Source organism: Oreochromis aureus, linkage group 6 (genome assembly GCF_013358895.1).
Source record: "Oreochromis aureus strain Israel breed Guangdong linkage group 6, ZZ_aureus, whole genome shotgun sequence".
Taxonomy (NCBI): domain Eukaryota; kingdom Metazoa; phylum Chordata; class Actinopteri; order Cichliformes; family Cichlidae; genus Oreochromis; species Oreochromis aureus.
This window is the reverse complement of record NC_052947.1, coordinates 24,270,546-24,296,991: the sequence shown is the minus strand read 5'-3', so window position 1 is coordinate 24,296,991 and position 26,446 is coordinate 24,270,546. Positions and strand designations below refer to the sequence as shown.

The window sequence follows — 26,446 nt, the reverse complement described above, 5'->3', positions numbered from 1 at the left end:
CTTGGTTGTTTTATTTCTCTCTGGGGTCTTGTGTCGTGACTAAAGCACACAATCGCTTTGTACATAAGAGAGGCCAAGTAAAGGTGTTGATTATCTGCTGACCTTGGCTTACTCGTGTCTAAAGGATGTGGATGTGTACAAGGCAGATATTCTGTCTTAGATGTAAACTTACTCGAGATGAACATAAAGAATAAGAGTTCCACTTTGTGAGGTGTTATGTGGTACAAGTGATCTGTGTCATGAAGCAGGATTTGGGCGTTCAATATAGTATGGAGAATCTCAACAAGGAGATGAAGCAGGTCTAATATGTGTAAAGACGTTATCAGCCCTACTCTGTTCTATGAGGCGTTTTTGTCTTCCAGTGAGTTGTTGTGGTTTTCTGTCCTGAAAGCATTACTGCTTTGGTTCACTGTCACCGTTCCTTGTCAGTCTGGTTTGAACCAGTTGTTTTCAGAGAAAAAGTTCAGACTGTACACAGTCTGCTAACATGTAAACATGCCGCTCTTTCCAGCAGAAGTTAGTGAACACCAGTAACGGACCTCAAAGGGAAGTAACAAAATGCACTCCGTATTGTATTCAGCATGATTTAAAGTGAGTGAATAAGAAATTAAGTAGTAAAGTGTGTATACAGGTCTGATTAGATTGCGGTTTTTCAAAAGACTTCTATAGGACCTGAACTCTGTCTCTCTTCTTTTTTTTGTTTTAAATCACAACTGAGTGCAGGTTTATGGCTCTTCCACACTGGCTTCATTTTTTTTTCAGGTCTGGAAGCTATGTCCATTCTTTATATCATCTATAGTTATCAGCTAGCCTGACAAGCAAGGAGCATTTATAGGCCATATTTAGCAGAAATACCTGCTAAATAATAAGCAGTTATTATTTGTCACGTAAATTCCTTAAAAACACTCCAAAAAGGTTTGAGTGCCGCAAACATGGTTAAAAGGTCTTTTGGAGCCTGCCTCAGGTGGTCATATGAGGAGCTGCAGCCGGTGGCAGTTCAGTGTTAGCAGGATTTTTCAGCCCCAGAGGAGTTCACTTTGTGATAAAATATTAATTATGAAGCCTTGTTTCTGAGTGAGTTATTTAGCCTGTAATCCTGCTTCATGATGGTTACTTCAACAAATGTTTCCATGTCACAGATCACAACATGAAGCACATCACATATCTTGCATATGTTTATCACTGACAAAGAGAGGAACAGATGGAAATCTGAAAGAAGGCCTTTTTGAGTAGATTGCATAATTGTCTTTCCCTGCTCCGCACACCTTTGTGAAAGCATAAGAAGACTGAGGTTATGTATGTCAAGAATTTGAGCTAAGCCACTTAGTTTTTGTTCACTGAGGTCTGGTGATTGCATGGATCACACTCAGGGGATTGCACTAGATTTTGAAAAGCCCCAAAATGTAGCAAAATCTCACTGTTACACCAGGGTGTCGCATATAGTACACACGTCACACGTTACTTTGAGTAATTGCTAAACGATGCATTTGAAGATTTGGAAATATCCCTGAGAAAAGAAGAATAACCTTTCTAACTTTTCTGTGGTTTTCCTATTTAGAAAAGTGAAGGAAGCACATGCACCAACAAAAAACAGATTTAGCCTTTTTATGTTAAAAGACCCAAATTCACTTGATTACTGCTGGTTTGCCTGTCGGTTCATCTGTCACTTTTCTATACTTTGAACTGTTCTGTGTAAAGCGAGGCATAGGGCCGTATGCATATTTGTGGTGTGTGTGTGCATGATGTTTGCAGAAGCAAATGTTCCGATGTAGATCTGACTGTGATGAAATCCTGCACAAAAAATGAGTCCTTTTTATATAATCTTGAGTGGTCGTATGTGTGCGTGTGTGTCTGAGAGACAGTAAATGTATATACATGACTCATGAGCAGATGTATGTACAGGAATAAACTTAATTAAACAAAGGTATGGACATTCTTCTCTTCAACTCATTTTTTTAATTAACTGCTTCCTTGGCTGCTATTATTTGCTAGATAATAAGCACTGACAGGCATCTTTGTAAGGTACACCAGTCCATCTGCTCTTTCATTCTATTCAGCCAATCAAATGACAGCAACTCCGTTTATTTAAGCATGAAGACGCAAGATAACCTGCTGAAGCTCAAATCGGAACATCAGAATGGGTAAGACAGTTGATTTGAGTAACATTTAACATAGCATGGCTCTAGGGTTTACAGAGAGTGGTCAGACAAAGAGATCAAGTAAGCTTTAGATTTAGAAAATGTGTTAACACCAGAGGTCAGAGAAGAATGGCTTAGTGACATTTATGACTACTTCAGTCTTCCTTGAATAGATCCACACTACTTTGGTCCGTGTCCAAAATGGTCTTCATTCCACTCTCAGTGAAAAGCTTCTCCAATAGGTTGAGCTCATCGGGCGTTATGTTGTTCACGGTCAGATCAATAGTCTTAGTTCCTGGGGTGAGTGCTGGATCTGGGCAAAACCCTGCAAGAAGACATTTGTAAATAAAGTTCATTCATGTGAGAAAGAATAAATTTGATTAATCTATGAATTTATCAAACATGGCGGTTACAAAAATATAAAGAGCATAAAGGTAATATTAGATTGAAGAAGTAACATTCAGTTCAACTGCAGTTTCTAGGTTTTCATATTATATAAAGGTTCATACCTTTTTCTGAATCCAAGATAGCAGGGGATTCTAGGTTCAGACACTCTGCCTGCTTTGTAAACTCTTCCAGCTCAGCAGCAGACACTTTAACTCTCCTACCTGAGAGACAGAAAAAGTAGACAGAAGGAACCATGATATTGAAGGAGAATTTGTGGCCATGAGCACATGAGCAAGGCCACCTCTGAATGGCTTTTAAAATCCGTTCATTTTATTTATTTATTTATTTATTTCACACTTGGTACAACAGTTTCCACAGTTAGTTCTTTCAGACAAACCAACCACACTTTCTATCGGTAAAGCACTGCAACCATGTGTGAAAAGGAGCAGGAAGAAGAAAGTATTCTTATTAAACCCTGCCCCCTATCTACAAACTTATATCGCAAGTGGGCACCAAAAATGAAGGAACAAACTAACATTTATCTCCGGTCCTAACGCAAACCAAACAACAAATTTACAATCAGAATATACCACTCCACATAGTAACAAGGAGAAAAGATAAGTAAATAAAATAAAATGAGGCAAAAAATAAATGGGGGCAAAAAATAATGGATCCTTTTTCAATTAACTCCAATTTCGTTCACGCTCTTCATATTGAGTTAAAGTTTTAGACATGTAACACTTTTTAAAACAATGTAAATTTATACAATTCTTTAAATTATAATGAAGAGTTCCACAGTCGTATACCCCTAACCGTTGGACTCATTAATCTTTGTGTAGTCCTAGCTAGCTGATGCTTAAAATAAAATTTCTTCTGCTGTCTTCTCCCCCCGAACACATTAAAAATAATCTTTGTAACTTAAAAGGCAAAATATTATTTTTAGCCTTAAACATAATTAATAGAGTCTGTAGTTTCACTAAATCTCCTAATTTTAATAATTTCGATTTTATAAATAATTTATTTGTATGTTTTCTACATTTAACGTTATGAATCATTCGTATCACTTTCTTCTGTAATAAGCGAGCCCGTTCTCACTCCCGAGGCGTAACATCCCGACGTTTTGTCACGTCCATCCAGTGCGGCTGAATTGAAGGAATTCTACATAGTAGAGTTTTTTAAAAATTCTTCCACAGTGATGTGAAAGACTCAGTGCCAATCATTGCAAACGCTTGATTTCAGTTCTTGCTAACCAGTTATTAGGTTTAGGGACAATTTCCTTTTCACACAGTGCCATGTAAATGAAATATTCTTTTAAGAACTGTGTTTTCTATTTGCTTGGGTTATCTTTGTCTGATCTAAAAATGTATTTGATGATCTGAAATATCCAAGTGTGACTAATATATAAAATAGAGAGAAACCAGGAAGGGTGCAAATACATTTTCACAGCACTGCACGTTTTTAGATGTTTTATTCTTTTTCTTAAAAAAAACATTTCCTAATATGCCTTTAACTGGCAAGTGTTATTTGTAACTGGTATTTCAAAGGGCAGTGTTCCGATTTATTAAGCCGTAGAACAGTGGAAACCACTGTTCAATGATTAGTCATTGTTTTATTTTGGAAATTAGTGGCCGGCGTGTCATAAAAAAATACTTAAGTACTTTGACATTACATTATTTAGGTGTGTCATTGTTCTTACTCAGGAGATGGAGAGCTTTAACTGTGGTTCTTCCAACGGTGTTATTTGAGTAGATAACAAGGCAGTCAGGACAGCCAGTATTCAGCAGGACAGCAGAATATAGGTAATTGTGCACTGTGGACAGATGACAGATGATGGCCACACTTCATATTCTTTTAGCATTGGTAAGGGTAATACACACCAATCGATATATACTAAAAGTGTTGTGGCAATGCTAGATCCAAAGTCTAAATCAAAGTCTAAATCTGGTCATCGAATGTTTGTTCCCTCACTAATACTCACCCATACTGTTGTTAACCAAAGTCATGTTGGTTTTCAGTGTGAAACACATGCCCCTCCTTTTAAAAGATAAAATTAAAGAGATTTCTAAATTCACATTACTTGAAAACAGTATCACTTCAGGCTTTATCATTTTTATTACATTTTGTGAACGTAGAGATTATTGAACGTATTAGCCTCGTTGGCAGCAGTGATGTTCATCCAGGCGGTCTCCAGAGGCATCTTCGTCAGCACTTTGAATTGAGGTATGCCTGTGCTCTCTGCTATTTGTGTCCATTTTCCCACCAGCTGAAACAGATGGTGTATAATATACAGGGGGTAAAATAAGTATTGAAAACATCACCAAATTTCTCAGTACATATATTTCTAAAGGTGCTATTGACATAAAATTCTCACTAGATGTTGGTAACAATCCAGCCAGTCCACACATGCAAAGAAATCAAACCATAGATGTTATGTGTAATATTGAGAAATGAAAGAAGGAAAAAGTATTGAACACGCTTACTGAAATTGCATTTAATACTTCATGCAAAAGCTTTTGTTGGTAATGACAACTTCAAGACGCCTCCTAGCCGCAGGCATCGCTCAGGTGTGATTTTGGTTCATTCTTCTACACAAATGGTCTTCAAATTCTGAACGTTCTGTGAGCCCTGCTATGAACTCTAAACTTTAATTATATCTATAGATTTTCAATTAGATTCAGGTCAGGTGATTGGCTGTGTCATTCTAGCAGCTTCTTTGGCTTTGTGTTTGGATCATCGTCTTGCTGAAAGGTCATTTCATCTTCAATATCCTGGTAGATGCTAGCAGAACATTTTTCCATTCATCTTCCTCCATTTATATGAAACATTACAGTGCCACATGACGAAAAACAGCCCCATACTGTGATGTTCCCAGCTCCAGACTTCACTGTTGGTATATTGTTTTTGGGGTGGTATGCAGTGCCTTTTGACCTCCAGACATGGCGTGTATTAAGGCATCAGTTCAGTTTTGGTCTCTACTGACCAGAGTATATTCTGCCAGTATTTCTTGTCTAAATGTTGTTCAGCAAACTTTAAACGTGCTTTAGCATGCTTTTTCTTCAGCAATGGCGGCTTGTATGGTGAGCGTGCATACAGGCCATGGCAGATGAGCTGATTCCACGTCTTTTTGTAGCTCTTCGCAAGTGCTCCTTTGCTTTTGGACAACTCTTCTGATAATTCTTTTCACTCCACTGTCTGAAAACTGTCGGGGAGCAGCTGGTCCTGGCCGGTTTATGGTGAAATTATGTTCTCTCCTGCCCCAACAGTGCTCACTGGAACCTTCAGATCCAACATAACCGTTCTGGTTATGTTGGATCTGAAACATACTAGGTTTAAAACACATGGGGATCGGGCTTTTCAGGCACTGGGACCAAGGCTGTGGAATTCCCTGGCGTTGTCTTTACGCTGTCTAGACTCCACTGACTCCGTTAAAAAGCAGCTGAAGACATTTTTACACAAACGAGCTTTTAATTAAATTTTTCACTGTTTTATATTATTTTATTTGTATTTTTGATTTAATTGTGAAGCACTTTGTGATTTTTATCTGTGAAATGTGCTATATAAATAAAATTTACTTACTTGCTACTTACTAGTTTAGCAATTCTGATGGATTGGTTTTATCCATCATGAGATGTTTCTTGTGTGACACCTTGGTAATGAGACAACTTTTTATAGGCCATCAGTTAGAATAGAACCAGCTGACATTAATTTGCACTAGGGGGCAGGATTGCTTTGTAATTGCTGATAGATTTCAGCTGGTGTCATGACTTTCCATGCCTTTTTGCACCTTCCTCTATGTTCAATACTTTTCAGAATCAGAATCAGAATCAGAATCGTGTTAATTGGCCAAGTATATGTGCAGACACATACAAGGAATTTGGTTCCAGTAGATGGTGGCTCTCAAGCACAGCAATGTAAATCACACACACACACACACACACACACACACACACACACACACACACACACACACACACACACACACACACACACACACACACACACACACAACCCCGTTCAGCTATCTTAGTGAGGACCCTCATTGACATAATGGTTTCCCTAGCCCCTTACCCTAACCCTAACCATTAAAAATGAATGCCTAACCCTAACCCTTACCCTAAACCTAACCATAACCTAATTGTAACCCTGACACTAAAACCACGTTTTGAGCCTCAAAAATGGCTTTAAATGCCTTCAAAAATGTGAGGACCGGGTTGTGTGTCCTCACAAGTGACTGCTGGTTCTCACAAGTATAGTAGAATGCAGATTTTGGTCCTCACAAAGATAGCTAGACAAGAACACACACACACACACACACACACGTGTCTATATATACATTACACATGCATACACATACTTTTCCTCTTATTATTACACATAGCTTAATTTATGGATATCGATGGTTTGATTTCTTTGCATGTGTGGACTGGATGGGTGGTTACCCACATCAGGTGTGAATTTCATGTAAATTTGGTGACGTGTTCAAAACTTATTTTACTCAGCGTATATGTGCAGAAAGCGATAAGTGAAAGGTGAGATAGGAGAGAGTCTGACCTGATTTCCGTGGATTTCACGAGGCTGGATTAGATTCTCACAGCTTGTCACAGGAGCTGAGTGTCCAAGAGACAGAAGACCGAGCACAGTTACAGCAACGTGAACAAACTCCATCATGGCTCATCTGCTGATAGTGTGGCTTCAGACTCTGAAGTGTGTTCTAGATATACGAGACTCAGCCCAGTTTAGGTGAAGTATTGCTCAATTGTTTACTTATGTGTTGTAATTGTACTTAGAAGAACATAACAGAAATATTTACTCTGTGGCAGTACAGTCAGGGGGGTTATTTAAATACGTTGCGATAATGGTAGAGCAGGTCATCTACTGATCGGAAGGTTGGAGGTTCGATTCCTGGCTTCCCCTAGGCTGCATGCCAAATATCCTTGGGCAAGATACTAACCCCAAATTACTCTCCGATGCATCCATGGGAGAATGAACGGGTGTGTGAATGTTAGTTAGAAAGCACCAAGAAAATGTGCTTGTGCGAATGGGTGTGAATGCACAAGTTGTGTAAAGCGCTTTGAGTGCTCAGAAGAGTACAAAAGGGCTATATAAGAACCAGTCCATTTACCATTTACCAATGCCACCTAAGGGAATTTCACCCCTAGGAAATAAAAAGATTGACATGTAAATGTAACCAATTAAATTAAAAGCTACCTGGGTTTGAAAACACATCCTGGCAAGAGAGATGGTTTCCATGACAAAAAAGAACACTTTATTGAAAGTAATACAATAAAAAGTTAAATGGAATAAAAATAAAAATAGACTGTCTTTCAGCCTAATAGTGTCCTCATCCATCCATTCGCTTATCCTTTTTCAGGGTCGCTGGAGCCTATCCCAGCTGTCATAGGGCAAGAGGCGGGGTACACCCTGGACAGGTCGCCGGTCTGTCGCAGGGCTAACACACAGGGACAGACAACCATTCGCACTCACATATTCACACCTAGTGGCAATTTGGATTTTCCAATTAACCTATCCCCACAAGCTGCATGTCTTTGGACGGTGGGAGGAAGCCGGAGTACCCGGAGGGAACCCACGCAAACACGGGGAGAACATGCAAACTCCACACAGAAAGACCCCGGCCTGATGGTGGAATTGAACTCAGGACCTTCTTGCTGTGCGGCAACAGTGCTAACCACCGTTCCACCGTGCTGCCTAGTGTCCTCATATCAGTACCAATAAATGTCTTGATGCATGCTCAGTCATCCAGGTAAGTAAATCCCAAAAGGTTGATTCTGTTCATCTGGACGTAGCGTTTTTAATGATCAAGGAACTGACCTCACAGCCCACTGCTCATTCAGTGGGCTAGTTTCATGCAAACCTGCAGTCAGCTGAGACTGAAGAAGTCACTTGGATGAGTGACGAAACGTTTCTCCCACTGAAAACGCTAAATCCAGATGAACAGAATCAAGCTTTTGGGAGTACCAATGAAGAAAAATAATAGATGTTGGGATGGACTTGGTAGCTGGAGGCTCTAACGAAAGGGAATGAAAAGAAACACAGGCTACGTCCAAACTAGCCCGAATAAATTTGAAAACTGCGTTTTCGTCTGAAAACGCTCCGCGTCCACAATAGCGTTTTCATTTGTTTTCACACAGTTGTTCGTCCACATTCAAACGGCTGAAAACGCTTACGTTTCAGTTCTGCGCATGCGTGTAAAGTAAGACGATTCGGCCTGCCTCATTTCTGTCTGCCGTTTATTTGCTTTCCGGCTCTTCGAAATGTGGCGGCAAAATGTTGAGGAAAAGAACCGAGTTTTTTAAATGGTGTAACAATGAGGTGGAGTTGTTGCTGCGAGTAACACAAAAGTAAAAAGTTGGAAAAGCGAGTGAGAATTAAATAATTTGAAGAAAAGCTATCTGGAGCATGTACAGACTAGTATTAATCTTTAATAGGGCTGTCAAAATTCAGAGCAAACAAAACAACTGCTTTATAATGCCCTCTGCTAGCTTACTTTAATTGGTCACATGACTGCATCACAGGACTAACAGGCGTCATTGTTTTCAAAAGTCTGTGTTTTTGCTGTCCACACTGCGACGCGAAAGCTCCGTTTTCAAATGTATGCATTTTCAAGAGCATTTTCAAAACGCTGCGTTTTCCTAGAGCGAAAACGCCATCTCAGTGTGGATGGGAGGCCAAAACGGAGAGAAAGCGATGCATTTTCGTTTGAAAACGGGTTAGTGTGGACATGGCCACAGACACTATAAGTCACTTCACACCCAGAGTGCTGGTCAATAAAAGAAGTGTGAAAAAGCAGGGCCACAACCAGAGAGGCCACGCTGCTATTGGCTCCATCTTCTGTAGCCAAATCCAGCAACTAAAAAGGATCAAACAAAATGATTAGTAGTTACAAGAGCTGGACTTTATAGTTTTACAGTGTCCATAATGCTTTGTCCAACCATCAGCAGACTGAGCCCAACCGGAGCAACATGAACAAACTTTATCATGGTTTGTTGATTGGATCTTTAGTACATGGTGCATTAAAGTGACAAACCTAATTTACTCATGTGTTATAATCTTTTCTTCTTAAAGCACGTTCACATTGTCAGTTTTATGTCAGTTCAATGAAACTAAATCTAAATTACACTGATGACACAGAACAAATTGCCACAGAGGAAAAAACAGTCATGCTTCTTTTTTAGCATCTTTATTTTTAGTGGCAATATTCTTCACAGGCAGAGCCGTCAGTCTTGCTTGGATGAAGCCATACTTCTTTGGATCATATCCAAAAGGGTCTTCACTCCACTTTCACTACTGAGAAGTTCTTCTAGAAGGCTGAGCTCTTCAGAGTTGAGTCTGTTTGTGGTTCCATCAGTGAAATTTGTTTCTGGGGCAAGAGATGGATCTGGGCACAAACCTGTGAAGATGACATTTGTGAATGCCTTTAATTTATGAGAGGAGAAATGAATTGAATCTACAATTGTTCCAACCATGGTGGTATAAAAATAATGACAACACTAAACTGAAGGTGTAACATTTAGTTCAGCTGCAGTTTCTTTGTGTAACTGAAGTCGATTGACAAACCGTAATCTGCTACTGACTACTGCGTTTTCTTTATTCTTCAGGGCACATACAGATGTGGCTTTAAGACTTTCATATTAAGTAGACGTTCATACCCTTTTCCGAGTCCATGATAGCAGGTGGTTGTAGGTTCAGACACTCTGCCTGCTTTGTAAACTCTTCCAGCTCAGCTGCAGACACCCTAACTCTCCTACCTGAGAGACAGGAAAAGTGTTAGCACTGGAGGCTCATGTGAGGGCAGTACGATGGCACAGAAGTATTTAAGTTATCAAAAATAAAATTACATCAGGGACAATTTTCAAACATTAGTGCATCAATATTTTGTTTTGTGTGTTTAAGGAAGGTATTTTAGTACAATTATGTACAGTGAAAAATATTTGGCTTCTTACTGATTTCTTAGTTTTTGCATATTTGTCACATTTCAATGTTTCAGATCATCAACCAAATCTGAATATTACTCAAAGAAACATAAATAAATACAAAATGCTCTTTTAAAATTATGTTTTATTTCTTAAGTGAAAAAAGTTCCTGTCTTGTGGAAAAAGCACATTTTTCAGTTTTCAGATTTTTTACTTTTTCACAGAGTTTAAAATTTTGCCTTTAACTGTTATTTGGATGTCCTCATCCTGACGGCAGTATTTGGAAACTACAATTATTTATTTAAAGACCTGGAGAAGTGGAAACGACTGTTAATCATTGTTTTGATGTTGTTTTAAATTTGGAAAGTAGTCACCAGCATCTCTTTCAGCTTTAATAAATTAAATGCATGAAGTTGGACCATGAAAAAATACTTAAGTACTTTGACATTACAGTATTTAGGTGTGTCATTGTTCTTACTCAGGAGCTTGAGAGCTCTGACTTCGATTCTTCCCACGGTCATATTTGAGTAGATCACAAGGCAGTCAGGGCAGCCAGTATTCAGCAGGACAGCAGACACTCGGTAAGGGTGCACTATGGACATGAGCAAATACACACCAATTGATATATATTGAAAGTGTTGTGGCACAAAGTCTAAATCTGGTCATACAAATGTTTGTTCCCTCAGTAATACTCACATATTGTCATGATCCTGGGTCCTTTTGACTCAGCGTTTTGTGTTTTCTATTATTGTAATTTTGGTTCTGTTCTTCCTCGGTTAGTGTTCATTCTTTTCTACCCGTGTATCCCTGTGTTTAGTCTGTGTCATTACGTGTATGTGTTTCCTGTTTTACTTTAAAGGTCTCTGTCTTATCTTAGTGTGTTCAGTTTACTTTTCCCCTGTCTCGTCAGGTCTGATTACTCCCAGCTGTGCCCTCCTTTTGTGTCTCATTCCCTCGTTATCCTTCTGTGTATTTAAACCTCGTGTCTGCCTCTGTTAGTTGCTGGTTCGTCTGTGTTGCTCCCCTCCGTGTTCTCGTGTTTTCCCCCGCATCTCCGTTTCTCGACCCAAGGTTTCAGGTTTGTTTGTTAGCTCTTCCCAGTTTAGGTTTTTCAGTTCTTGTTCACCTGCCGTTGTTGTTTGTACTCACGTGTGTAAATAAAGACTCACCTGCACCAGAGCTGCCGCCTTTTGGGTCCTCTCTACAATCTCCACACGCCTGCCACACCGGGCGTGACAGCACGAACCAGCCACCATGGACCCTGCGGCATTCAATCCGTCCGAGGAGCTCCAAGATGACATCACTTATAATGTGGAGATCCTCCTCGGGAAATGGCTGGAGAACCCTCCGTATGAGCTTCGCCGCGCTGTTGAAAGCCGGCTTCAACGGCTCTTTTCTGGCCTGCCATGGCTTTTGGGATCTCTTCCTCCGACCATGCAGGCTTTTCTCCGGCGCACTCCTCACCTTCTCTCAGCCACTCCTGCCTCGCTGCCCGACTTGCCGGTTGTGATCTTGCCCGGCCCGTCGGAGCCATCTGCGGGGAGGAAACGCCGATCGCGCCGCCGGCGCGCCACCCCACAGCCGGACGTTCGGACTTCCAATTCGCCGGCTGTGGTGAGTGAGGACTCTTTTCAGTTTTCGGACTATTTGACTGTTCATTCTGGGGCTGTCTTCTGTGCGGCAGATGATTATGAGAACAGCTCATCGCCTGCTCAGCAGCCGCTCTCAGCTCAGTTTTCTGGTGTCACTCCACCGCTGCTTTCAGAAGTCAGGCCCTGCAGGAGGAGCAAGCAGCGGCGAAAGAAAGATTATGTGGTGGAAGACACTGGGCTTACTCCGCTGCAATCCTTTGCTTTGTTCTTGGGACTTCCACGTTCAGAGCTACACAAACTCCCCACCTCCTCGTCCCAGCCTCGCTCCGCCACTCCGTCCCAGCCTCCAGTAGCTCACTTAGCTGCCCAGCCTCCAGTAGCTCACTTAGCTGCCCAGCCTCCAGTAGCTCACTTAGCTGCCCAGCCTCCAGTAGCTCACTTAGCTGCCCAGCCTCCAGTAGCTCACTTAGCTGCCCAGCCTCCAGTAGCTCACTTAGCTGCCCAGCCTCCAGTAGCTCACTTAGCTGCCCAGCCTCCAGTAGCTCACTTAGCTGCCCAGCCTCCAGTAGCTCACTTAGCTGCCCAGCCTCCAGTAGCTCACTTAGCTGCCCAGCCTCCAGTAGCTCACTTAGCTGCCCAGCCTCCAGTAGCTCACTTAGCTGCCCAGCCTCCAGTGCTCCCAGTTTCACCCGCAGCCCAGGCCCCGTGCCGCCCGTAGCTCCAGTGTCCCCGTGCTCCAGTGTCCCCGTGGCTCCAGTGTCCCCGTGGCTCCAGTGTCCCCGTAGCTCAGTGTCCCCGTGGCTCCAGTGTCCCCGTGGCTCCAGTGTCCCCGTGGCTCCAGTGTCCCCGTAGCTCCAGTGTCCCCGTGGCTCCAGTGTCCCCGTGGCTCCAGTGTCCCCGTAGCTCCAGTGTCCCCGTGGCTCCAGTGTCCCCGTAGCTCCAGTGTCCCCGTAGCTCCAGTGTCCCCGTGCTCCAGTGTCCCCGTGGCTCCAGTGTCCCCGTGGCTCCAGTGTCCCCCGTGGCTCCAGTGTCCCCGTAGCTCCGTCGCTCATTCCGTCACCAGTCTCACACAATCACTTCATGCAGGGAGAAAGTCTAAGTTCCTCCCAGGGAGATTCTTGTGCTTTAGCTGCTTCAGGCGAAGTAATGCACTCCAGGGCCTCCCCAGAAGCTAGGTTTTACCCCCCAGCTATTACTGGACCCCTGAAGATTAAGCAGCCCTCAGAGAACTCCTCCGTGTTAGCGTTGCCTGGGCAAAGCCAGTGCTCAGTGCATTGCCAGCTGCCTTTATGTCGGCTAGTGGACTCTTTGCCTCGTGTCTCCGCTGGAGGGTCCGAAGGACCGCTCCGGCCTTTGCCTCGTGTCTCTGCTGGAGGGTCCGAAGGACCGCTCCAGCCTTTGCTTCCTGTCGTCGCTGGAGGGTCCGAGGGGCCCGTCCGGCCTTTGCTTCCTGTCGTCGCTGGAGGGTCCAAGGGATCCGTCCGGCCTTTGCTTCCTGTCGTCGCTGGAGGGTCCAAGGGATCCGTCCGGCCTTTGCTTCCTGTCGTCGCTGGAGGGTCCAAGGGATCCGTCCGGCCTTTGCTTCCTGTCGTCGCTGGAGGGTCCAAGGGATCCGTCCGGCCTTTGCTTCCTGTCGTCGCTGGAGGGTCCAAGGGATCCGTCCGGCCTTTGCTTCCTGTCGTCGCTGGAGGATCCAAGGGATCCGTCCAGCCTGCAGCGCCTCCGGCTTCCACGCCGCCGCCAGCTGCAGCGCCTCCGGCTTCCACGCCGCCGCCTGCTGCAGCGCCTCCGTCTCCGGCTTCCACGCCAGCTGCAGCCTCTTCATTCACGCCGCCTGCAGCGCCTCCGTCTCCGGCTTCCACGCCGCCGCCTGCAGCGCCTCCGTCTCCGACTTCCACGCCAGCTGCAGCCTCTTCATTCACGCCGCCTGCAGCGCCTCTGTCTCCGGCTTCCACGCCGCCGCCTGCAGCGCCTCCGTCTCCGGCTTCCACGCCAGCTGCAGCCTCTTCATTCACGCCAGCTGCAGCGCCACCGCCTCCGGCTTCCACGCCGCCGCCTGCAGCGCCTCCGTCTCCGGCTTCCACGCCAGCTGCAGCCTCTTCATTCACGCCGCCTGCAGCGCCACCGCCTCCGGCTTCCACGCCGCCGCCTGCAGCGCCTCCGTCTCCGGCTTCCACGCCAGCTGCCGCCTCTTCATTCACGCCAGCTGCAGCCTCTTCATTCACGCCAGCTGCAGCGCCACCGCCTCCGGCTTCCACGCCGCCGCCTGCAGCGCCTCCGTCTCCGGCTTCCACGCCAGCTGCAGCCTCTTCATTCACGCCAGCTGCAGCGCCACCGCCTCCGGCTTCCACGCCGCCGCCTGCAGCGCCTCCGTCTCCGGCTTCCACGCCAGCTGCCGCCTCTTCATTCACGCCAGCTGCAGCCTCTTCATTCACGCCAGCTGCAGCGCCTCCGTCTCCGGCTTCCACGCCGCCGCCAGCTGCAGCGCCTCCGTCTCCGGCTTCCACGCCAGCTGCAGCCTCTTCATTCACGCCGCCTGCAGCGCCTCCGTCTCCGGCTTCCACGCCGCCGCCTGCAGCGCCTCCGTCTCCGCTTCCACGCCAGCTGCAGCCTCTTCATTCACGCCAGCTGCAGCGCCACCGCCTCCGGCTTCCACGCCGCCGCCTGCAGCGCCTCCGTCTCTGGCTTCCACGCCAGCTGCAGCCTCTTCATTCACGCCGCCTGCAGCGCCACCGCCTCCGGCTTCCACGCCGCCGCCTGCAGCGCCACCGCCTCCGGCTTCCACGCCGCCGCCTGCAGCGCCTCCGTCTCCGGCTTCCACGCCAGCTGCAGCCTCTTCATTCACGCCGCCTGCAGCGCCACCGCCTCCGGCTTCCGCGCCGCCGCCTGCAGCGCCACCGCCTCCGGCTTCACGCCGCCGCCTGCAGCGCCACCGCCTCCGGCTTCCACGCCGCCGCCTGCAGCGCCACCGCCTCCGGCTTCCACGCCGCCGCCTGCAGCGCCACCGCCTCCGGCTTCCACGCCGCCGCCTGCAGCGCCTTCGTCTCCGGCTTCCACGCCGCCGCCTGCAGCGCTTGCCGTCTCCGGCTTCCACGCCGCCGCCTGCAGCGCCGCCGTCTCTCGGCTTCCACGCCGCCGCCTGCAGCGCCGTTCGTCTCCGGCTTCCACGCCGCCGCCTGCAGCGCCTTCGTCTCCGGCTTCCACGCCGCCGCCTGCAGCGCCTTCGTCTCCGGCTTCCACGCCGCCGCCTGCAGCGCCTTCGTCTCCGGCTTCCACGCCGCCGCCTGCAGCGCCGCCGTCTCCGGCTTCCGCGCCGCCTGCAGCGCCGTCTCCGGCTTCCACGCCGCCGCCTGCAGCGCCGTCTCTCTCTTCCACGCCGTCGCCTGCAGCGCCGTCTCCGGCTTCACGCCGTCGCCTGCAGCGCCGTCTCCGGCTTCCACGCCGTCGCCTGCAGCGCCGCCTCCGGCTTCCACGCCGTCGCCTGCAGCGCCTTCGTCTCCGGCTTCCACGCCGTCGCCTGCAGCGCCTTCGTCTCCGGCTTCCACGCCGTCGCCTGCAGCGCCTTCGTCTCCGGCTTCCACGCCGTCGCCTGCAGCCTCATCAGCCTCCGAGTCTTCAGCCCCGTCTGGTCCAGCCTCCGAGTCTTCAGCCCCGTCTGGTCCAGCCTCCGAGTCTTCAGCCCCGTCTGGTCCAGCCTCCGAGTCTTCAGCCCCGTCTGGTCCAGCCTCCGAGTCTTCAGCCCGTCTGGTCCAGCCTCCGAGTCTTCAGCCCCGTCTGGTCCAGCCTCCGAGTCTTCAGCCCCGTCTGGTCCAGCCTCCGAGTCTTCAGCCCCGTCTGGTCCAGCCTCCGAGTCTTCAGCCCCGTCTGGTCCAGCCTCCGAGTCTTCAGCCCCGTCTGGTCCAGCCTCCGAGTCTTCGCTTTCAGCATCGCCTGGTCCTGCCCCGTCTGGGTCTGCAGCTAACTGGCCACTTTCCAGGCCACGGGCCAGGCGACATTGCCGTCGTGGGCGGCCCCCGGACCGCCTTCGCCTGAGTCGCCGCCGTTGCCATCCGCACGGCCGGCCCCCTGAACTGGGTCCACATCGCCACCGCTGCCGTCCTCACGGCCGGCCCCCTGAACTGTCCGGGCTCCTGTGTTGTCGGCCCCCGGGCCGGCCCCCTGAACTGTGCCCACGTCGGCGCCGCTGCCGTCCGCACGGCCGGCCCCCTGAACTGTTTGGGCTCCGGTGCTGTCGGCCCCCTGGCCGTCCCCCTGAACTGTGTCCACGTCGCCATCCTCACGGCCAGCCCCTGTGGTGTTCTGTTTTGGCCTGTTTTCCTGTGCTCTGGTGTGTTTCCTTTTTGTCTTCTTTTGGTTTTGGGCTCGTGTTGTGTTTTCTGGTGCTCCTGTTTTGTTTTGGCTTCGGGCCCTCCTTCCTGGGCCCCCACCGCCCGCCCTGGTCGGGTTGTTTTCTGTTTTTGGGCGTTTCTTGGTTTCCTTGTTTTGGGCTGTCTGGGGCCAGCCCTTGAGGGGGGGGTACTGTCATGATCCTGGGTCCTTTTGACTCAGCGTTTTGTGTTTTCTATTATTGTAATTTTGGTTCTGTTCTTCCTCGGTTAGTGTTCATTCTTTTCTACCCGTGTATCCCTGTGTTTAGTCTGTGTCATTACGTGTATGTGTTTCCTGTTTTACTTTAAAGGTCTCTGTCTTATCTTAGTGTGTTCAGTTTACTTTTCCCCTGTCTCGTCAGGTCTGATTACTCCCAGCTGTGCCCTCCTTTTGTGTCTCATTCCCTCGTTATCCTTCTGTGTATTTAAACCTCGTGTCTGCCTCTGTTAGTTGCTGGTTCGTCTGTGTTGCTCCCCTCCGTGTTCTCGTGTTTTCCCCCGCATCTCCGTTTCTCGACCCAAGGTTTCAGGTTTGTTTGTTAGCTCTTCCCAGTTTAGGTTTTTCAGTTCTTGTTCACCTGCCGTTGTTGTTTGTACTCACGTGTGTAAATAAAGACTCACCTGCACCAGAGCTGCCGCCTTTTGGGTCCTCTCTACAATCTCCACACGCCTGCCACACCGGGCGTGACACATATAGTGAGAGTGTTGTTAACCAAAGTCAATTTCTCTGTCAATGTGAAGCACTTGCCCATCCTTTTAGAAGATAAAATTAGAGAGATTTTTACATTAATATTATTTGAAAACAGTGTCAGTTCAGGAAGAACATGATCCTGTTTATTACTTTTTTTGAATTTGGAGACTGTGAAATGTATCGACTTCACTGGCAGCGGTGATCTTCGCCCAGGTATTTTCCATAAGCGTCTGTACCAGCATTTTGAAACCAGGTATGCTTCTACTATCTCCTAGTAGTACCCATTTGCCCAGCAGCTGAAACAGACAGTATTAGGTGTATAAGACAACAAACATTTCATATCGAAAATTTTAAAAAAAGAAAAAAAAACTAGAGAAATGACGTAATAGAGGGTCTGACCTGATTTCCGTGGATTTCACGAGGCTGGATTAGATTCTCACAGCTTGTCACAGGAGCTGAGTGTCCAAGAGACAGAAGACCGAGCACAGCTACAGCAACGTGAACAAACTCCATCATGGCTCATCTGCTGATAGTGTGGCTTCAGACTTTAAATGTGTTTTAGACATACGAGACTCAGCCCATTTTAGGTGAAGTATTGCTCAATTGTTTACTTATGTGTTGTAATTGTACTTAGAAGAACATAACAGAAATATTTACTCTGTGGCAGTACAGTCAGGGGGGTTATTTAGATACGTTACGATAATGGTAGAGCAGGTCATCTACTGATCGGAAGGTTGGAGGTTCGATTCCTGGCTTCCCCTAGGCTGCATGCCAAATATCCTTGGGCAAGATACTAACCCCAAATTACTCTCCGATGCATCCATCGGAGAGTGAACGGTGTGTGAAATGTTAGTTAGAAAGCACCAAGAAAATGTGCTTGTGCGAATGGGTGTGAATGCACAAGTTGTGTAAAGCGCTTTGAGTGCTCAGAAGAGTACAAAAGGGCTATATAAGAACCAGTCCATTTACCATTTACCAATGCCACCTAAGGGAATTTCACCCCTAGGAAATAAAAAGATTGACATGTAAATGTAACCAATTAAATTAAAAGCTACCTGGGTTTGAAAACACATCCTGGCAAGAGAGATGGTTTCCATGACAAAAAAGAACACTTTATTGAAAGTAATACAATAAAAAGTTAAATGGAATAAAAATAAAAATAGACTGTCTTTCAGCCTAATAGTGTCCTCATCCATCCATTCGCTTCCGCTTATCCTTTTTCAGGGTCGCTGGAGCCTATCCCAGCTGTCATAAGGCAAGAGGTGGGGTACACCCTGGACAGGTCGCCGGTCTGTCGCAGGGCTAACACACAGGGACAGACAACCATTCGCACTCACATTCACACCTAGTGGCAATTTGGATTTTCCAATTAACCTATCCCCACAAGCTGCATGTCTTTGGACGGTGGGAGGAAGCCGGAGTACCCGGAGGGAACCCACGCAAACACGGGGAGAACATGCAAACTCCACACAGAAAGACCCCGGCCTGATGGTGGAATTGAACTCAGGACCTTCTTGCTGTGCGGCAACAGTGCTAACCACCGTGCCACCGTGCTGCCTAGTGTCCTCATATCAGTACCAATAAATGTCTTGATGCATGCTCAGTCATCCAGGTAAGTAAATCCCAAAAGGTTGATTCTGTTCATCTGGACGTAGCGTTTTTAATGATCAAGGAACTGACCTCACAGCCCACTGCTCATTCAGTGGGCTAGTTTCATGCAAACCTGCAGTCAGCTGAGACTGAAGAAGTCACTTGGATGAGTGACGAAACGTTTCTTCCACTGAAAACACTAAATCCAGATGAACAGAATCAAGCTTTTGGGAGTACCAATGAAGAAAAATAATAGATGTTGGGATGGACTTGGTAGCTGGAGGCTCTAACAAAAGGGAATGAAAAGAAACACAGGTTACGTCCACACTAGCCCGAATAAATTTGAAAACTGCGTTTTCGTCTGAAAACGCTCCGCGTCCACAATAGCGTTTTCATTTGTTTTCACACAGTTGTTCGTCCACATTCAAACGGTGCAAAACGCTTACGTTTCAGTTCTGCGCATGCGTGTAAAGTAAGACGATTCGGCCTGCCTCATTTCTGTCTGCCGTTTAGTTGCTTTCCGGCTCTTTGAAATGTGGCGGCAAAATGTTGAGGAAAAGAACCGAGTTTTTTAAATGGTGTAACAATGAGGTGGAGTTGTTGCTGCGAGTAACACAAAAGTAAAAAGTTGGAAAAGCGAGTGAGAATTAAATAATTTGAAGAAAAGCTATCTGGAGCATGTACAAACTAGTATTAATCTTTAATAGGGCTGTCAAAATTCAGAGCAAACAAAACAACTGCTTTATAATGCCCTCTGCTAGCTTAGTTTAATTGGTCACATGACTGCATCACAGGACTAACAGGCGTCATTGTTTTCAAAAGTCTGTGTTTTTGCTGTCCACACTGCGACGCGAAAGCTCCGTTTTCAAATGTATGCATTTTCAAGAGCATTTTCAAAACGCTGCGTTTTCCTTGAGCGAAAACGCCATCTCAGTGTGGATGGGAGGCCAAAACGGAGAGAAAGCGATGCATTTTCGTTTGAAAACGCATTAGTGTGGACATGGCCACAGACACTATAAGTCACTTCACACCCAGAGTGCTGGTCAATAAAAGAAGTGTGAAAAAGCAGGGCCACAACCAGAGAGCCACGCTGCTATTGGCTCCATCTTCTGTAGCCAAATCCAGCAACTAAAAGGATCAAACAAGATGATTAGTAGTTACAAGAGCTGGACTTTACAGTTTTACAGTGTCCATAATGCTTTGTCCAACCATCAGCAGACTGAGCCCAACCGGAGCAACATGAACAAACTTTATCATGGTTTGTTGATTGGGTCTTTAGTACATGGTGCATTAAAGTGACAAACCTAATTTACTCATGTGTTATAATCTTTTCTTCTTAAAGCACGTTCACATTGTCAGTTTTATGTCAGTTCAATGAAACTAAATCTAAATTACACTGATGACACAGAACAAATTGCCACAGAGGAAAAAACAGTCATGCTTCTTTTTTAGCATCTTTATTTTTAGTGGCAATATTCTTCACAGGCAGAGCCGTCAGTCTTGCTTGGATGAAGCCATACTTCTTTGGATCATATCGAAAAGGGTCTTCACTCCACTTTCACTACTGAGAAGTTCTTCTAGAAGGCTGAGCTCATCAGAGCTTATGGTGTCTGTGGTTACATCAGTGAAATTTGTTTCTGGGGCAAGAGATGGATCTGGGCACAAACCTGTGAAGATGACATTTGTGAATGCCTTTAATTTATGAGAGGAGAAATGAATTGAATCTACAATTGTTCCAACCATGGTGGTATAAAAATAATGACAACACTAAACTGAAGGTGTAACATTTAGTTCAGCTGCAGTTTCTCTGTGTAACTGAACTCATTTGACAAACCGTAATCTGCTACTGACTACTGCGTTTTCTTTATTCTTCAGGGCACATACAGATGTGGCTTTAAGACTTTCATATTAAGTAGACGTTCATACCCTTTTCCGAGTCCATGATAGCAGGTGGTTGTAGGTTCAGACACTCTGCCTGCTTTGTAAACTCTTCCAGCTCAGCTGCAGACACCCTAACTCTCCTACCTGAGAGACAGGAAAAGTGTTAGCACTGCAGGCTCATGTGAGGGCAGTACGATGGCACAGAAGTATTTAAGTTATCAAAAATAAAATTACATCAGGGACAATTTTCAAACGTTACTGCATCAATATTTTGTTTTGTGTGTTTAAGGAAGGTATTTTAGTACAATTATGTACAGTGAAAAAATATTTGGCTTCTTACTGATTTCTTAGTTTTTTGCATATTTGTCACATTTCAATGTTTCAGATCATCAACCAAATCTGAATATTACTCAAAGAAACATAATTAAATACAAAATGCTCTTTTAAAATTATGTTTTTATTTCTTAAGTGAAAAAGTTCCTGTGCGGCGGAAAAGCACATTTTTCAGTTTTCAGATTTTTTTACTTTTTTCACAGAGTTTAAAATTTTGCCTTTAACTGTTATTTGGATGTCCTCATCCTGACGGCAGTATTTGGAAACTACAATTATTTATTTAAAGACCTGGAGAAGTGGAAACGACTGTTAATCATTGTTTTGATGTTGTTTTAAATTTGGAAATTAGTCACCAGCATCTCTTTCAGCTTTAATAAATTAAATGCATGAAGTTGGACCATGAAAAAATACTTAAGTACTTTGACATTACAGTATTTAGGTGTGTCATTGTTCTTACTCAGGAGCTTGAGAGCTCTGACTTCGATTCTTCCCACGGTCATATTTGAGTAGATCACAAGGCAGTCAGGGCAGCCAGTATTCAGCAGGCCAGCAGACACTCGGTAAGGGTGCACTATGGACATGAGCAAATACACACCAATTGATATATATTGAAAGTGTTGTGGCACAAAGTCTAAATCTGGTCATACAAATGTTTGTTCCCTCAGTAATACTCACATCTAGTGAGAGTGTTGTTAACCAAAGTCAATTTCTCTGTCAATGTGAAGCACTTGCCCATCCTTTTAGAAGATAAAATTAGAGAGATTTTTACATTAATATTATTTGAAAACAGTGTCAGTTCAGGAAGAACATGATCCTGTTTATTACTTTTTTAGAATTTGGAGACTGTGAAATGTATCGACTTCACTGGCAGCGGTGATCTTCCCCCAGGAATTTTCCATAAGCGTCTGTACCAGCATTTTGAAACCAGGTATGCTTCTACTATCTCCTAGTAGTACCCATTTGCCCAGCAGCTGAAACAGACAGTATTAGGTGTATAAGACAACAAACATTTCATATCGAAAATTTTAAAAAAGAAAAAACTAGAGAAATGACGTAATAGAGGGTCTGACCTGATTTCCGTGGATTTCACGAGGCTGGATTAGATTCTCACAGCTTGTCACAGGAGCTGAGTGTCCAAGAGACAGAAGACCGAGCACAGCTACAGCAACGTGAACAAACTCCATCATGGCTCATCTGCTGATAGTGTGGCTTCAGACTTTAAATGTGTTTTAGACATACGAGACTCAGCCCATTTTAGGTGAAGTATTGCTCAATTGTTTACTTATGTGTTGTAATTGTACTTAGAAGAACATAACAGAAATATTTACTCTGTGGCAGTACAGTCAGGGGGTTATTTAAATACGTTACGATAATGGTAGAGCAGGTCATCTACTGATCGGAAGGTTGGAGGTTCGATTCCTGGCTTCCCCTAGGCTGCATGCCAAATATCCTTGGGCAAGATACTAACCCCAAATTACTCTCCGATGCATCCATCGGAGAGTGAACGGGTGTGTGAATGTTAGTTAGAAAGCACCAAGAAAATGTGCTTGTGCGAATGGGTGTGAATGCACAAGTTGTGTAAAGCGCTTTGAGTGCTCAGAAGAGTACAAAAGGGCTATATAAGAACCAGTCCATTTACCATTTACCAATGCCACCTAAGGAATTTCACCCCTAGGAAATAAAAAGATTGTCATGTAAATGTAACCAATTAAATTAAAAAGCTACCTGGGTTTGAAAACACATCCTGGCAAGAGAGATGGTTTCCATGACAAAAAAGAACACTTTATTGAAAGTAATACAATAAAAAGTTAAATGGAATAAAAATAGACTGTCTTTCAGCCTAATAGTGTCCTCATCCATCCATTCGCTTCCGCTTATCCTTTTTCAGGGTCGCTGGAGCCTATCCCAGCTGTCATAAGGCAAGAGGTGGGGTACACCCTGGACAGGTCGCCGGGTCTGTCGCAGGGCTAACACACAGGGACAGACAACCATTCGCACTCACATTCACACCTAGTGGCAATTTGGATTTTCCAATTAACCTATCCCCACAAGCTGCATGTCTTTGGACGGTGGGAGGAAGCCGGAGTACCCGGAGGGAACCCACGCAAACACGGGGAGAACATGCAAACTCCACACAGAAAGACCCCGGCCTGATGGTGGAATTGAACGCAGGACCTTCTTGCTGTGCGGCAACAGTGCTAACCACCGTGCCACCGTGCTGCCTAGTGTCCTCATATCAGTACCAATAAATGTCTTGATGCATGCTCAGTCATCCAGGTAAGTAAATCCCAAAAGGTTGATTCTGTTCATCTGGACGTAGCGTTTTTAATGATCAAGGAACTGACCTCACCGCCCACTGCTCATTCAGTGGGCTAGTTTCATGCAAACCTGCAGTCAGCTGAGACTGAAGAAGTCACTTGGATGAGTGACGAAACGTTTCTCCCACTGAAAACGCTAAATCCAGATGAACAGAATCAAGCTTTTGGGAGTACCAATGAAGAAAAATAATAGATGTTGGGAAGGACTTGGTAGCTGGAGGCTCTAACAAAAGGGAATGAAAAGAAACACAGACACTATAAGTCACTTCACACCCAGAGTGCTGGTCAATAAAAGAAGTGTAAAAAAGCAGGGCCACAACCAGAGAGGCCACGCTGCTATTGGCTCCATCTTCTGTAGCCAAATCCAGCAACTAAAAAGGATCAAACAAGATGATTAGTAGTTACAAGAGCTGGACTTTATAGTTTTACAGTGTCCATAATGCTTTGTCCAACCATCAGCAGACTGAGCCCAACCGGAGCAACATGAACAAACTTTATCATGGTTTGTTGATTGGGTCTTTAGTACATGGTGCATTAAAGTGACAAATCTAATTTACTCATGTGTTATGATCTTTTCTTCTTAAAGCAGGTTCACATTGTCAGTTTTATGTCAGTCAATGAAACTAAATCTAAATTACACTGATGACACAGAACAAATTGCCACAGAGGAAAAAACAGTCATGCTTCTTTTTTAGCATCTTTATTTTTAGTGGCAATATTCTTCACAGGCATAGCCGTCAGTCTTGCTTGGATGAAGCCATACTTCTTTGGATCATATCGAAAAGGGTCTTCACTCCACTTTCACTACTGAGAAGTTCTTCTAGAAGGCTGAGCTCATCAGAGCTTATGGTGTCTGTGGTTCCATCAGTGAAATTTCTTTCTGGGGCAAGAGTTGGATCTGGGCACAAACCTGTGAAGATGACATTTGTGAATGCCTTTAATTTATGAGAGGAGAAATGAATTGAATCTACAATTGTTCCAACCATGGTGGTATAAAAATAATGACAACACTAAACTGAAGGTGTAACATTTAGTTCAGCTGCAGTTTCTTTGTGTAACTGAAGCCGATTGACAAACCGTAATCTGCTACTGACTACTGCGTTTTGTTTATTCTTCAGGGCACATACAGATGTGGCTTTAAGACTTTCATATTAAGTAGACGTTCATACCCTTTTCCGAGTCCATGATAGCAGGTGGTTGTAGGTTCAGACACTCTGCCTGCTTTGTAAACTCTTCCAGCTCAGCTGCAGACACCCTAACTCTCCTACCTGAGAGACAGAAAAAGTGTTAGCACTGCAGGCTCATGTGAGGGCACTACGATGGCACAGAAGTATTTAAGTTATCAAAAATAAAATTACATCAGGGACAATTTTCAAACATTAGTGCATCAATATTTTGTTTTGTGTGTTTAAGGAAGGTATTTTAGTACAATTATGTACAGTGAAAAAATATTTGGCTTCTTACTGATTTCTTAGTTTTTTGCATATTTGTCACATTTCAACGTTTCGGATCATCGACCGCATCTGAATATTACTCAAAGAAACATAATTAAATACAAAATGCTCTTTTAAAATTATGTTTTTATTTCTAAAGAGAAATAGGCAGGCACAGGTCATGTGGGGGAAAAGCACATTTTTCATTTCATAATTTTTTTTACTTTTTTCACAGAGTTTAAAATTTTGCCTTTAACTGTTATTTGGATGTCCTCATCCTGACGGCAGTATTTGGAAACTACAATTATTTATTTAAAGACCTGGAAAAGTGGAAACGACTGTTAATCATTGTTTTGATGTTGTTTTAATTTGGAAATTAGTCACCAGCATCTCTTTCAGCTTTAATAAATTAAATGCATGAAGTTGGACCATGAAAAAATACTTAAGTACTTTGACATTACAGTATTTAGGTGTGTCATTGTTCTTACTCAGGAGCTTGAGAACTCTGACTTCGATTCTTCCCACGGTCATATTTGAGTAGATCACAAGGCAGTCAGGGCAGCCAGTATTCAAGTGGCACCCTTGTTAGATCTGTGCCCCACTGATGCCAGCTTTTTCAGCTCCCCCAGGTTGTCTGGGAGGGGAGGCGGGGTAGCCTCTAACATCAAAAGCTGTTTTAATTGCAAACAGATACAAAGTCCTGGTGTTTTTACCTCATTTGAGTCCCAACTCCTGATCTTAAACTGTCCTGTGGTTCTAATTATAGTCATCTATCGTCCACCTAAATATAATGATTTGTTTATCTCGGAATTCTCAGACTTCTTGACATGTTTTATTGTTCACTATGAAAGGATTCTTATAGTGGGGGACTTTAATATCCATTTGTGCTGTGAGGATAAACCCCTGGTCAAAGACTTCTTAAATATAATTGACTCCTTGAATTTTACACAACTGATGTCTGGGCCAACACGTATGGGCCACACCCTAGATCTTGTCTTAGGTTATGGACTGAATATATCGATGACTGAAAACTGTCTTCTACCTATTTTAGACCACTCAGCAATTTTATTTGATATTCTAATCCCTAAATCTCCAGCTTTTGAGAGGGGAAAACTGCCCCTCAGATCATCTCGTTTTATTAGCCCTGAGGCATTGCTTGGAGTTAAACTACATCTACCTGAGGTGTTGGACCCCATTTTTACCCAGGGGTTATGTGTGGACTCTTTGACTGTGAACTTAAATAATACACTTCTTGAGCTACTGGATTCTGTTGCTCCCGTGAAGAAGCTAAAATGTCAAAAAAAGAACCCTATGCCTTGGCTAAACGAGGAGCTCTTGAATCTAAGGAGAAACTGTAGAAAGGCAGAGCGTCACTGGAGATCTTCCAGATTAGAAGTATTTCTTCGGGCTTGGAAGGACTCCCTGACTTCTTTCCAATCAGCGATGTCGACAGCGAAAGCAAATTACTTCTCAAATCTTATCATGAGTCATAAACATAATTCAAAACTATTATTTAACACAGTATCACAACTTACAGAGAGCAAGTCAACTCTCTGCTGTTCTAACTTGATGGCTCATGATTTTCTTGTGTTTTTCAGTGATAGGGCGGACACACTTAGGAATCAGATTACTCCTTCCTCAGGTAGTTTGTCAGACTACTCAGATGTCTTGCCTGTTGCTGCTGATAAACTGTTCTCTGATTTTAAGGTCATTTCTCTGTCTGAATTAACCAAGGTTGTAAAAGCAGCTCGTAGTACAACCTGTTCATTGGATCCTTTACCAGCC

The 26,446-nt window shown here is 44.9% G+C and overlaps 3 protein-coding genes and 1 long non-coding RNA gene across 4 annotated transcripts; all 4 read right to left on the bottom strand.

Annotated features, from left to right (window-relative positions):
- Positions 1-2,066: 2,066 nt before the first annotated feature.
- On the bottom strand, positions 2,067-7,240 carry LOC120440762. The gene is made up of 6 exons (XM_039613974.1): positions 7,077-7,240; positions 4,643-4,788; positions 4,504-4,559; positions 4,222-4,335; positions 2,648-2,746; positions 2,067-2,463 (listed from the first exon to the last, which is right to left on the bottom strand). Exons 1-6 carry the CDS (start codon positions 7,191-7,193, stop codon positions 2,294-2,296), a joined length of 702 nt encoding a protein of 233 aa, XP_039469908.1. The 5' UTR covers positions 7,194-7,240; the 3' UTR covers positions 2,067-2,293.
- A 2,467-nt stretch (positions 7,241-9,707) lies between these two features.
- On the bottom strand, positions 9,708-12,115 carry LOC120440637. The gene is made up of 5 exons (XM_039613493.1): positions 12,044-12,115; positions 11,626-11,920; positions 10,935-11,048; positions 10,193-10,291; positions 9,708-9,933 (listed from the first exon to the last, which is right to left on the bottom strand). Exons 1-5 carry the CDS (start codon positions 12,113-12,115, stop codon positions 9,761-9,763), a joined length of 753 nt encoding a protein of 250 aa, XP_039469427.1. The 3' UTR covers positions 9,708-9,760.
- Positions 12,116-20,137: 8,022 nt separating this feature from the next.
- On the bottom strand, positions 20,138-22,160 carry LOC120440484. Its single transcript, XM_039613123.1, has 6 exons — positions 21,981-22,160; positions 21,736-21,881; positions 21,586-21,647; positions 21,368-21,481; positions 20,623-20,721; positions 20,138-20,363 (listed from the first exon to the last, which is right to left on the bottom strand). Exons 1-6 carry the CDS (start codon positions 22,095-22,097, stop codon positions 20,191-20,193), a joined length of 711 nt encoding a protein of 236 aa, XP_039469057.1. The 5' UTR covers positions 22,098-22,160; the 3' UTR covers positions 20,138-20,190.
- A 1,752-nt stretch (positions 22,161-23,912) lies between these two features.
- On the bottom strand, positions 23,913-24,494 carry LOC120440764. The gene is made up of 2 exons (XR_005613495.1): positions 24,398-24,494; positions 23,913-24,138 (listed from the first exon to the last, which is right to left on the bottom strand). It is a non-coding gene; the product is annotated as an uncharacterized LOC120440764 (long non-coding RNA).
- Between the last annotated feature and the right edge of the window lie 1,952 nt (positions 24,495-26,446).

Coding starts and splice junctions, on each gene's coding strand:
- LOC120440637 (XM_039613493.1), bottom strand. CDS start 12,115: ATGAACAGTCAAATAGTCCGAAAACTGAAAAGAGTCCTCACTCACCAC. Junction 11,921..12,043: donor GGCGAATTGGAAGTCCGAAC/GTCCGGCTGTGG, acceptor GGCTGAGAGAAG/GTGAGGAGTGCGCCGGAGAA. Junction 10,292..10,934: donor CAGAGCTCTCAAGCTCCTGA/GTAAGAACAATG, acceptor CCTGTCTCTCAG/GTAGGAGAGTTAGGGTGTCT.
- LOC120440484 (XM_039613123.1), bottom strand. CDS start 22,097: ATGATGGAGTTTGTTCACGTTGCTGTAGCTGTGCTCGGTCTTCTGTCT. Junction 20,722..21,367: donor CAGAGCTCTCAAGCTCCTGA/GTAAGAACAATG, acceptor CCTGTCTCTCAG/GTAGGAGAGTTAGGGTGTCT. Junction 20,364..20,622: donor TATCATGGACTCGGAAAAGG/GTATGAACGTCT, acceptor TCATCTTCACAG/GTTTGTGCCCAGATCCATCT.
- LOC120440762 (XM_039613974.1), bottom strand. CDS start 7,193: ATGATGGAGTTTGTTCACGTTGCTGTAACTGTGCTCGGTCTTCTGTCT. Junction 4,336..4,503: donor TTTGGTTAACAACAGTATGG/GTGAGTATTAGT, acceptor ATCTGTCCACAG/TGCACAATTACCTATATTCT. Junction 2,464..2,647: donor TATCTTGGATTCAGAAAAAG/GTATGAACCTTT, acceptor GTCTTCTTGCAG/GGTTTTGCCCAGATCCAGCA.